At 49.4% G+C, this 12,867-nt stretch overlaps 1 protein-coding gene across 2 annotated transcripts; it reads right to left on the bottom strand.

The window, feature by feature from the left end:
- Positions 1–8,903: 8,903 nt before the first annotated feature.
- Positions 8,904–12,257, bottom strand: GPAA1 (glycosylphosphatidylinositol anchor attachment 1). Of its 2 annotated transcripts, XM_036923144.2 has the most exons (12): positions 12,064–12,257; positions 11,704–11,883; positions 11,510–11,621; positions 11,163–11,310; positions 10,982–11,083; positions 10,700–10,896; positions 10,424–10,620; positions 10,182–10,335; positions 9,935–10,030; positions 9,593–9,783; positions 9,344–9,514; positions 8,904–9,242 (listed from the first exon to the last, which is right to left on the bottom strand). In XM_036923144.2, the coding sequence occupies exons 1-12, from the start codon at positions 12,135–12,137 to the stop codon at positions 8,999–9,001; spliced, it is 1,866 nt and encodes a 621-aa protein (XP_036779039.2). In that variant the 5' UTR covers positions 12,138–12,257; the 3' UTR covers positions 8,904–8,998. The 2 variants fall into 2 exon arrangements, with proteins under 2 accessions (XP_036779039.2, XP_057353609.1); XM_057497626.1 differs by lacking the exons at positions 11,510–11,621; positions 12,064–12,257 and having other exon boundaries at positions 11,704–11,837.
- Positions 12,258–12,867: the final 610 nt, after the last annotated feature.

Genomic DNA, 12,867 nt, shown 5'->3' on the forward strand with positions numbered 1-12,867 from the left:
GTCACCTAGTGCCACAGTTAGCTAGGATTCTTTCCCACAAAAATATTCTTAGAGGCTTTAATAAATTTATAATCAATCTAAAATCATAAACTCGTATCTTCACCTTATACCCCTTTATAGGGCACAATAGGCAGCAAACTAAATTTCCCCTTCTTATCTACATTTCTTTCTTCTGTGTGGATACCAAAATCTCCCTGGCATATGCTACACAGGTCTCCATGACTCCACTACTGCAGGGACTGAACAAGTTCTTACATGGTGAACAATGCAAGGGCATTCATATCATAGAAACTATTTCTGTTTTACTACAAACCTTAAACTATAAACAATCACGTCAAATATAATGTATGATTATTCATTTGATTTTTATACTTTATATGTGAATCTAATAAAATGTTAATGTAGTAGGTAAATGCAAGATATAGATAGAAAGCATGATTTAGAACTGTAAGAAGGCAGGTGTAGATGATCAGGTTTGTGCCTACAGACCAGGTCTTAATCCAAGCTGAACAAGGGCAACAAAACATCCACAGGTGTAGAAGATTTCTCTCAAAACTGGGGGGGTAAGGTTGTAAGCCTCACCTCTGTTGGCCCCCTTTTTCTCACCTGATGGCACCCCCCCGCGACTGTGCCTGTCTTAGGTTGTTCCTCCCTTGAGGAATCTTACCCGTCTCTGGCTAACCAGCCATCTTACGGAGTCATACTGGGAGACGTAAAGCTGGTAAGTGAGAGAGAAGTAATGTTCTTTGAAAATGTTAGTTTTTTACTTCTTTGCAGATTTATGCCCTGTGGCTTCCGGGCCCAGCACTTGTCTTGAGGTATTTTTACTTTCTGGAAAATTATGGTTAAAGCACAAATTCTAGTAAATGGCTGTAATTAGGAAAGAAGAAAAACAAACTATAGAAGTAGTAGAGGGAAGAAAACAGGAGATGATTAATTAAGTGTCAACAGGGTTATTCTATTCAACATTCTCTCATAACTTTATTTCTATAAAAATTTCCATCACTAGTTTCACTAGCATTGTAAACAAGGGGGGCATTCTCAGTGGAAATGGGGTGGTCAATGTTTGACTAACAGCAGGTTTCGGTACTTTATGCCAAGATCGCCATTGGGCCCCTGCGTGTTCCATTCTTCAGGAGCACCATCCTGAAAAGCTTCTGGGAAACTTATTTTCTCATCCTTTCCACACTGCTCAGCAAAGGTTAGTTAACCCTTGGCAACAATGCAAGCAAAAAACAAAACCAATAGTATAATGGAGAAAAACAAAATCAAGGTGGGTAATAGAGGAAGCCAGCTGCGAAGGCCCCTGCTTTGCGGGGGTCTTCCTCCAGCCTGAGCTTTGCTACACAGCTTGAGTAGCATGGCTCCTGGCATTGGTTCTTTGAAAAGATGAACAAAAATGACACATTTTTAGCTATATTCACTAGATAAAAAGAGAAGACTCAAACTGCTAAAATTAGAAATGAAAAAAGTGACATTACTGCCAACCTTATTGGAACAAAAATGATTAGAAGGAATACTATAATTTATGCCAAAAAAATCAGATAGCCTATATGAAATAACCAAATTCCTAGAAGGACACAAACTGCCAAAACTGACTCAAGAAAAAGTAGAAAATCTAAGTAGACCTATAAAAGTAAATAAATTGAATTAGTAATTTTAAAAAAACCTCACAATTAAGAAAATCCCAGAATGAGATGGCTTCACTGGTAAATTCTAACAAAAGTTTAAAAAGAATACATTCTAATCCTGTGCAATCTCTTCCAAAAAATAGAAGAGGAGGGAACACATCCCAACTCATTCTTTGGGATCAGTATTACCTTGCTACTAAAACTAAGCAAAACATTGTAAAAGAAAACTACAGGCCTATATCCCATATGAATATAGATGTAAAAACCCCCAATAAAACACTAGCAAACTAAATCCAGTACTTACAAAATGTGTTATACATCTTTACCCAATCGGATTTATCCCATGAATGTAAAGATTGTTTACATCAATAATTCAATTAATGTAGACATTAATGTAAACAATCAATATACATAGCATAGTAACAAAGGGAAAAATGACCACATGATAATCTCAACAGACAACAGACACAGAAAAAGCATTTGAGAAAATTCAATACAGTTTCATGATAAAAGCCTCAACAAACTAGAAAGACAAGGGAACTTCCTCAATCTGAAAAAGGATATCTATGAACCCATGGCTAATATCAGACTCAATGGTGAAAGGCTGAAAGCTTCCCCAGGAAGGTCAGTAGAGAAAGATGTCTGCTTCTGACACTTCTATTCAACACTGTGTAGGGGGCCTATCCAGGGCAGGGGTATGAAATAGAAGGCAAGCAGATCTGAAAGAAGAGTCAACTATCTCTATTTGCACATAAACATATATATATATTTCATATTAAAAAAATATATATATATATGAAATTCTAAAGAATACACACACAAACTATTGGAGGTAATAAACAAATTCAGCAAATTTGTTTGATTCAAGATCAATGCACAAAAATCAGTTGTTTCTATACACTAGCAGTGCACAATCTGAAAATGAAGCTAAGAAAATATACTTACAAAAGAATAAAAAAATAAAATACTTAGTAAAAAATTTAACAATTACTGCAACATTCGTATACTGAAAATTACAAAATATTACTGAAATTAAAGAAGACCTAGATAAATGTAAATATATCCTGTGTTCACTTAATATTGCTATGATAGTAATATGTCCCAAGGAACCTATAGATTCAATACAATCCTTATCAAAATTTCAGTGGCCTGGGGGCATTACGATTAGCATGTATAATGTAGTGGGGGGGCATGGGGAGGGCTGTGCAACACAGTGAAGACAAGTCGTGATTCTACAGCATCTTACTATGCTGATGGACAGTGACTGTAATGGGGTGTGGGGTGGGGGACTTGGTGAAGGGGGGAGCCTAGTAAACATAATGTTCTTCATGTAATTGTAGATTAATGATAATAAAAAAAAAAATTTCAGTGGCCTGAAATGTAGAAATGAGCAAATTGATAAAAAACCTATACAGAAATACAAAGGACCTAGAACAGCCAAAACAATCTTGAAAAAGAACAAAATTCAAAAACTCACCTCTCCCAATTTCAAAATTTACTATAGAGCTACAGTAATCATGACCAGATGCTACTGGCACAAGGATAAACACATAGTTCAATGGTATGGAATTGAAAGCCTAAAAATAAGACCATACATCTATGATCAACTGATTTTTGACAAGGGTGCTAACAGCAAAGGGGAAAGAATAATCTCATTAACAAATTAGGACTAAAGAGAACAGGAACAACTGGATAGCTACCTGCAAAAGAATGAATTTGGACCCTTATCTCCTACCATTTACAATTAACTGAAAATAGAGTAAAGACTCAAGAGTAAGACCTGAAACTATAAAATTTTTATAAGAAAACATAGGCATACTAAAGCAATCTACAGATTCAATGCAATTCCTATCAAAATACCAACAGCATTCTTCAACGAACTAGAGAAAATCATACTAAAATTCATATAGAACCACAAAAGACCCCCAGTAGCCAAAGCAATCCTGATAAGGAAGAATAAAGTTCTCTAACTTCAAGCTCTACTACAAGGCCACAGTAATTAAGACAATTTGGTACTGGCACAAGAACAGACCCATAGACCAATGGAACAGACTAGAGAGCCCAGATATAAACCCAAGCATATATGATCAATTAATATTCGATAAAGGAGCCATGGATATACAATGGGAAAATGACAGCCTCTTCAACAGCTGGTGTTGTCAAAACTTGACAGCTACATGCTAAAGAATGAAACTGGATTATTGTTTAACCGCATAACACAAAAGTAAACGTGAAATGGATCAAAGACCTGAATGTAAGTCATGAAACCATAAAACTCTTAGAAGACAACATATGCAAACATCTCCTGAATATAAGCATGAGCAATTTCTTCCTGAACGCATCTCCTCGAGCAAAGGAAACAAAAGCAAAAATGAACTCATGGGACTACATCAAACTAAAAAGTTTCTGTATGGCAAAGGACACCATCAACAGAACAAAAAGGCATCCTACAGTATGGGAGAATATATTTGTAAATGACATATCCGACAAGGGGTTAACATCCAAAATATATAAAGAACTCACACGCCTCAACACCCAAGAAGCAAATAACCCGATTAACAAATGAGCAGAGGATATGAACAGACACTTCTCCAAAGAAGAAATTCAGATGGCCAACAGGCACATGAAAAGATGCTCCATATCACTAATCATCAGGGAAATGCAAATTAAAACCACAATGAAGATATCACCTCACACCAGTAAGGATGGCCAGCATCGAAAAGACTAAGAACAACAAATGCTGGCAAGGATGCAGAGAAAGGAGGATCCTCCTACACTGCTGGTGGGAATGTAAGCTAGTTCAACCATTGTGGAAAGCAATATGGAGGTTCCTCAAAAAACTAAAAATAGAAATACCATTTGATCCAGGAATCCCACTCCTTGGAATTTACCCAAAGAATACAACTTCTCAGATTTAAAAAGACATATGCACCCCTATGTTTATTGCAGCACAAAAACAATAGCCAAGATATGGAAGCAACCTAAGTGTCCTTCAGTAGATGAATGGATAAGATGTGGCACATATACACAATGGAATACTATTCAGCCATAAGAAAGAAATTAATCCTCCCATTTGCAACAACATGGATGGAGCTGGAGGACATTATGCTTAGTGAAATAAGCCAGGAGGAGAAAGACAAGTACCAAATGATTTCCCTCATTCGTGGAGTATAACAACAAAGCAAAACTGAAGGAACAAAATGGCAGCAGACTCAGAGACTCCAAGAAGGAACTAATGGTTACCAAAGGGGAGGGGTGGAGGAGGGCAGGTGGGGAGGGGGCAGAAGGGGACTGAGGGGTATTGTGTTTAGTACACATGGTGTCGGGGGTCACGGGGAGAACAATGTAACACAGAGAAGGCACATAGTGGATCTGTGGCGTCTTACTACACTGATGGACAGTGACTGCAAGGGGATATGGGTGGAGAGTTGATAATATGGGTAAATGTAGTAACCACATTGTTTTTTCATGGGAAACCTTCATAAGAGTGTATATCAATAACATCTCAATAAAAAAAAAAGAGAAAACATAGGCATAAAGCTTCATACCTTTAAATTAGGCAATGGTTTCTTAGATATGAGACCACAAGCACCACCAACCAAAGAAAATTGTATAAAATGGGCTTCCTCAAAATTAAAGACTTCTGTGCATCAAAGGACAGTATCAAAAAAGTAAAAACAAAAACAAAAAACAATGGAAAATATTTGCAAATCATGTCTTAAGAGTCTAGTATCCAGAATATATATATCCAGAAGAATGATGACAAGTTGACAATAAAAAGAAAAATAACCCCAAAAGACATAGGTTAGACATTTCTCCAAAAAAGATAATGTAAATGCCCAATAAGTACCTGAAAAGGTGCTTGTCATCAGTCATCAGGGAAATGCAAATCAAAACCACAATAAGATACCACTTCACTTCCACTAGGATGGCTATAATCAAAATGAACAATGGATAAGGATGTGAAAGAACTGGAGCTCTCATAAATTGCTGGTGGGAATTTAAAATGGTACAGCTGCTTTAGAAAATAGTTTGACAGTTTTTCACAAAGTTAAATACAGAGTTACTATATGACTCAATTCCATTCCTAAATATATACCCAAGAGAAATGAAAACTTATGTCCAAACAAAAACCTGTTCATGAATGTTGATGGCATTATCCATAATAGCCAGAAATGGAAACAAATGTACACCGATAAATGGATAAACAAAACGGGGCATGTCAACATTATAAACAGATTATCTGACCACAAAAAGGAGGTGCCAACACACGTGCAACATGGAGGAACCCTGGAAACACGCTGAGTGAACGGAGCCAGACACAAAAGGCCACGTACTGTGCGAGCCCGTTCAAACCAAAGCCTGGACTTGGCAAATCTATGGTGGAAGAAAGTAGACAACTGATACCATGGGCTGGAAGGGGTGCGGGGAGTGAGGTGCGGGACTTGTTTTCAGGGCAATGAAAGTGTTCGAAGAGCAAGGAGGTGTTGCCTGCACAGACCGTGGAAACCAAGGTAAGGAGTTTGATTTTATCCTGGGGCCATGGCACGCCCGGTCTGGAGAAGGAGGTGCTCAGGCTGGGGTAGGAGGACAGAGGCGGCCATGGCACACCCAGGAGGTGGAGGTGACAAGGTGGCACCTCAGAAGAGGCGCCTGGGCGGGAGAGGTGACCTGAGCACGGGCATGAAGGCAGCTGGGGCCTGAGGGAGCAGCCCTCGAGCTCCCAACATGGAAGCCTTGGGTGGAGCAGGGAGACCTGGAAAACGGTGTGAGACCAGAGGGAATCTGGGACACCAGGTCATTGTGGAGGCTGTCTGCAGAGGCCCTGGTTGCGGGAGGCTGCTGAATGCCATGAGGTGGTGGCTGGTGGCCTGATGGCTCTCGGCTTCCCCAGTCCTCCTGCCCTCCCCCGTGGCGTGCACCCCCATCACAAGCCACAAACAAACCCCCAGGCCCCTCCAAGGAGGATAGCTCTGCCCCTGGAGCTTCCTTGTGAACGTCCCTCCAGGGGGTCTCCTTCTGATTCTCTCCTTCTTTTCTTTTAACAAACACAGGTGAATACTCTACCTTGTGCCTGGCTCTGTGATGGACAAATTCCTTGCTCCCATGGAATGGCCATGGGGGGCACGCAACACACACGAGCACCTGCTACTGATTATCAGGACAATATAGGTACCTACATCTAAATCCCGTAGCTGGCAGCCACCTTGGTGTCCCACAGGAGCAGGCTCAGCAATAGTCCCTCTTGTATTGGGACTAGGTAGGACACTCCAAATAATGGCTTAACCGAGGTAGAAGTTTTTCCTCAAAAATGAAGTGTATTCTAGCAGCCTGGGGCCGCACTGATGGCTTTTGGTCAGGGAGAACCTCGTCTTCCTCCACCCTCAACATGGTAGAGGGGTCCCAGACATACTTCAGTTCCGTCACCCCACCTTTTCCACATGCAGGACTGGGCTGGGAGGGCTGCTCTCTGCTTGGAATTTGCTCTTGAAGCTTCTGCTCACATCTCATCAGCTGCTGCAATCATACGCTCCCAACACCCCCACATGGGATCTGGGGTGTCTTTGTTCAGGGAGACCTGTGCGTGTCAAAGTCTGGACTCTGCAACTAAGGAACACAGATACTGGGGGATGGGCAGAGACTGCCATGCCCTCAAAAGTAAAGCATTAAGGACCCTATACCCACACCCATTCCTTTTACATCTAACATCTTTACAGCCTGGCAATTTCTTTCTAAAAAAGTGGTACTGCACAAGCGACACTGGTGAAAGAGCAGAAATCCTGCTTCCCCAACAAACCAACTGTGTCACTCCCACGCTTCCCCAGCGAGTCTTTTATGTGGACAGAGCGAACTCTGCAACAGCTCAGCTCAGAAAACAACTGAGATTCTCTATTTCAGCTTTTCCCTCCTCCTAGTATGTTCCATGGTTTGATGCATTTTCACGAGTTGTGTTTTAAGTGACTAAGTCCTGTTAAAATGGCTGGCGGAGACCAAAGCCTAGCTAAAATGCCTGGAAGGGATTTTGTACCAGACGCCAGCCCAGAGATGACGAGAGGCCACCAGCAGAGACTCCTGCACACACTGGAAGACAGGAGGCCCATGGGCCAGCAGTGCCTGACTTGGGGGAGAGGCCCAGGGGAAGCCAGCCTGCTACGCACTCCTGCGTTTGCGGGGCTGCACGTCTCTCCCCAGCTTTAAGAGCCTGACAAGCCTGTCCAATGGCTAAAGGGGCTAGGGGTCCCCACCAGACCTCGGGACAACAGGTCAAAGACAGGTTGCTAGTCACAGTAGGTCTCTGGCGCCCTGCCCCGCCCCAGCAGTGCTGAATAGAACGCAAATGCCCCTCAACAGGGGGCCAACGGTGACTTCTTGGAGAGGTCCCAGAGAAAACCACTCCAGGTGTAGGTCCTGGGGGAGCATCAGCTGACCTCTGCTCCTGGGCCCTGGGGAGCCGGGGACGCCCAGGTGCCACAGCCGGCAGGGGCTTGGAGGCTGGGGCTTCTTTCTTGGGACTTCCCAGCTGCCACTCCGATTGCCAGGTGGTGCCCCCAGGCCTGCCTCGGTACTTGGCTCGCTGCCCCGGGGTGCTGGGAGGGGTACCTCCCCCTCTGGCAAGAGGAGGCCTCTCTGCCTGATGTGGCCCTGGCACCACCAAAGGGCCGCCCTGCATCTCTCTCTCCAGAATGGGCACTGGATGTCCTTCTGTTCCCCAGGGGCCTTGGTCCATTCAGCAGGTCCTCTCTGCACGGGGCCCTCAGCGCCTACCCCATGGGGCTGTCATCTCTGCCACAGGGCGTGTGTACTTTGCACGATGATCTCACTCAGCCTCTCCCACCTTATTCAGGCCTGGCCTGGGCTGCTCCAGTTCACACGAAATTGGGCTGGGGCTCCCCTTGGCCACACCCTGGCCCAAACCGGGGGCTCCTCTGAAGGGGTCCAGCTCCAGCCCTGTTGCCCCCTCAGCCCCAGCTGGAGATGGAGGTCTCTGGGTGCCTCAGATCCTGCGGGGCCCCATGTCCCCACAGCGTTGGACATGCACAGAGACCTCCAGGGCCAGGCGAGCACACCTTAGGCTCAGGAGGGTCTGCTCGTGCCACTTCCAAATCCTAAGCTCAGTGTTCACCCAAGGCTCTCCTCTGAGGCCACGGCCACTGGGACCTCCCTCCTGCCAGCAGTGCTTTGAGGCATGTGGGAATGCCAAAGCCTGCAGGCAGAGCTGCTTGCCCACGGCCCCCTAGGCCCCATATGAACAACAGGCCAGGAACCCAAAAGGCAGCTGAAACAAGACATCTGTTTATTTCCCAAGAAGGAGCAGATATGGGGTGCCTAGAGAGTCCCCACCCATTTTCATGCCACAAAGCAGGCAGTCACCTCCAGAACAGAACATTCCAGAAGAGCAGCCAGCAGGGGTAGAGACCCAGAGACAACAGCGGAAAGAGTACAGCACCATAGATATGGTGCTCCAGCACCCCCTGCGCTAGCGCCACCAGGAAGAGTTGCCAGCCCTCAGCCAGTGACAGTGGAGCCTCCTGCAGCTCCCGCCACAGGAACAGGCTGCCCAGGAGTGTGGCTGCCGGGCTTGTCAGCACCAGCAGTGCAGCGTACAGTGGCCTGGATGGAGGAACAAGATCACAGTGGGCTCTGAGGTGGGGACACGGGCAGAGGGAGAGGTACAAGTCAAGGCAGACCTCATGGAGCTGATCTGCACATACCGGGGCCCGTAGGGCTTGGTGAGCACAGCAGCAGGTACCATGGTGGCAGCCAGCAGGAAGCCCAGTGAGAAGTTGGTGAGGGTGATGCAGGCCAGCTGCAGTGCCAGGTAGATCAAAGCCACCAGCTTCAGGGCCATCCAGGCCCTGTCCGGGGCTTGTGCACTCACCACCCTACAAGGCAAGGGGCATGTAAGCCACCTGCATGTCCAGAGCGTCCCCTGCCTATGCCCAGCCAGCCCAGATCCTCACCGGTGAGTGTTGTGTGGAAGGGCCAAACCAGCTGCATAGATGGCCAGCAAGGTCAGCACCACGGCCTCAGCCTCAGCCACAGGGAAGTGCTGGGCAGCTACATGCTGGCCCAGCACTGGCAGGACATAGAGGGCCAGGCCCACAGCCTGTGAGATCAGCAAGGGCGCCACAAGCGAGGCCAGCCCCATGCCCTGCAGGGTACACGGGCACCTGGAGATAGGCCCTGGGGCCACGGGAGCCCCAAGGATCCTCATCCCCTCAACTAGTTAAGACTGAGTGGCAGCAGTAATCACGTGGGATTCCAGAAGCCCACCCCAACAGCAGGAGTGGGGGGACCATTACCTGTGCTAGGGAGGGGGGAGGGCTGGGTCCAGAGCCCCCCCGAGTGTCCTCAGGGCCCGCTCCAACTTCATGCAGCTGCATCCACAGTTCCAGAGCGTGGCTCAGTCAAGGACCCTGGTAAGACCCTGCCTAGTGGGGGACCCGGGCTCATCCCCACACCCCAATGCAAGGATGGAGGGCTCTCCCCAGCCGAGAGTGGCAGGGACCTGAGGCTGAACCCAAGCGCACAGTGCGGAGTAGAGGATATCTTGAGACCAAGGACCAGGAGCAAAAAACCAGCAGCTGGCATGTAGAGGCCGATGGAGACGAAGTGGGAGAGCGCAGGAAGCAGGTAGAAGAAGAAGGACTGGTGCAACCGCTCTAGAAGGTGGTTGAGTTTGCGGAACATGCCCTCCAGGGCCCTGCCGGGTGTGGGGCAGGGTCAGAGCCAGCCAGACCCCCAGGCACCCCACCCCAGGGAACGGGAAAGGGAGAGCAGGAGCCACTTACTTGCCCACTGCCGCCAGATCGTATTTATACTGGCGGAAACTATTGATGCCACGTAGGGTTAGAGCCTCCACACGGTAGCGGAGGAAGAGGCCATGGGGGCCGCGGGGGCGGCCGGAGGCCTGCTGCAGAACCATGAGCAGCAGTGTCTGCAGACCCTGCAGTGGCCCGTCTATCGATGTCCAGTCCTGGGGCTGCAGCTTAGAAGGTTTAGGGATGTGGTCAGATATTCCCTTCCCCCACAGGCCACATGTCCTCCCACCACACAGGCAACCCTACCTTGCCCTGTAGTGTGCACAGCAGTCCCCCCTTCTGGCAGAAGGTCTGGAAGAGGTTGAGCAGGTCGAGGTTAGGCAGCTGCCCATTGAGCCCCTCCACAGCCACATCAAGGCTAGTGACCACATCACTGCTCAGCTCCAGGGCTACAGCCGCCTGGATGGCCCCAGCCCGGCCCTGCAGTGGGGATGACTGCATGCCTGTAAGAACAGGCAAATGAGCTGCCAATGCGAGGCCGGTGAGGAGTGGCCGTGAGAGGGGCCAGGGCAGGGCCAGTGCACTCACCAGTGACATTGACATCATGATAAGCTTCAAGCCAAGCCTCAGTACCAAGAAGGTCATGTTCTGTCACCAGAAAGATGATGTCTTTGGCCCAATAAATCTGCCCTGGAGGCCAGAAGGACGGTCAGCAGTGCCTGGGGAGTGACCAAGCCCTTGCTTGCCAGCAGTTGCCTCTGAGCCTCACCTCGGAAGTGGGCAGCAAGTGCCAGCAGCAGCCCCACTGCCTGGCTGTTCGTAGAGTCAGGACCACAGGGTACAGTGAGCACCAAGGACTCAGTGCTGGCAGCGCGAGGGGCCCGCAGGATGCCGTACACGTTGGTGCCCGACACCATCTGCATACAGTATTGGCGGCGAAGCCTCAGCACGACCCTACTCTGGAAGGCGGAAGCCCCTCCCCTTCTAGCCCTAGAAAGCCCACTAGGGATTTCCCTAAGCCCTGGACATCGCCACCGCTAAGCTTCCAGGCCCCAAGTCCCTCCCCTCAAGGTGCTTTTGGTTCCAGGTACCCCTTCCCCTCCCGGCCTCTAATACATAGCGCTCGTGGGTCTCATCTGGAAAGGGCAGTTTCCGGGAGAAACTCTGCGAGTAGACCTCCAGCCCCACTGACCGCATCGTCCGCCCCAGCCAGGCCACTGGCAGAGCCCTGGAGACAAAGAGAGCCTCTGAGCAGAGCTCCCTAGCTTTGACCACCACTGCTTTGCCCGTACCCCCGCTCTGCGGCTCACCCCGACTTCCTGCGGTGAGCAGCGAAGTCCCGGGCGAAACCCCGCGCACGGTCTCCGCCAGCAAACTGCTCCTCCACCATGGTGGAGCCCATGGCGTTCTCCGACATGTAAGTGCGTTGGGTAAGCGGTGGGAAAGCCAGCGCCAGGAACCAGGCGATGCCCGCCACGTAGCTTAGTACGCTGCGGGGAGAGAGAACGGTGCTGGGACCCAGGCCCGTGGCCTCAACCTCTGCACTAGCGGCAGAAGGTGCCGAACCGAGTCCCAGCACCTGGGCCGCGGGACGGGAGAGGACGCGTGCGAATGCGGGGAGGCCGCAGGCAGCTCGAGCCCTGCCCCGCCTCCCCGGACCGCGTTCTCACCAGAGCGGCGCGTTGAGGCGCAGTACGAGGCGGGCAAGCGCGCGCCGCCGCACCGGGTCCGACAGGAGGCCCATGGCGGGGCAGGCAGCTCCGGGACGGCGCTCGCGACCCAGCCTTCACCGCTCCCGCCGGTCCCGGAGCCCGCAGGCACGGACGCACGCACTTCCGGCCCCAGCTGTCCTCGCGCTGCCGCGCATGCGCACCCTACTCCCTTCCCACCCCCGCCTCGGCGCCCTGTGGCGCATGCCCGGAGCGGCTTTGGGAAGGTCGGGCCGCAGCTGACGGCGGGCAGGTTCAGTGAAGACGACCCGCCCAACCCGGCCCAAGGTGGCCAGGGACAGTGAAAAGGCTGTGGCTCAGAGGCTCGCGGCAGAGTCAGAGACGACTAGGGCGGGTGGGAGGAAAACTGGAGCACGGACGCCTGGGGACTGTCGGTGCCAGGTCGGTGACAGGCCCGAGCGTCCGTAGGGTAGGCGGAACAGCCAAAGCCTTGGCACACCCATTCCCCATGTAGATGTGTCACCAGAAATGGAAAGTGGGTGCCCAAGCGTAATCAACATGAGCACAGCACCAAGGTCATCGGGAGCGGATGACCACAGGGAGGATGGTGCAGATGGTTCTTCTGGCCAAAATGGGCTGGGACATGTGAGGTAAAATGTAGGGCTTGTGATAGGGGCAAAGCAGCCCCTGGGTGAGAGCTGCAGAGGCTGAGGGTCAGGAGGCGGAGGAAGTGAGAGGTCCAGTAAAGTGGAGTAGCAGGTATGACAGAGAAAGGGTCAGAGTTGAGAAGACTGCGGGCAAGAA

The sequence above is a fragment of the Manis pentadactyla genome, chromosome 3 (assembly GCF_030020395.1).
Source record: "Manis pentadactyla isolate mManPen7 chromosome 3, mManPen7.hap1, whole genome shotgun sequence".
NCBI classification, from domain to species: Eukaryota; Metazoa; Chordata; class Mammalia; order Pholidota; family Manidae; genus Manis; species Manis pentadactyla.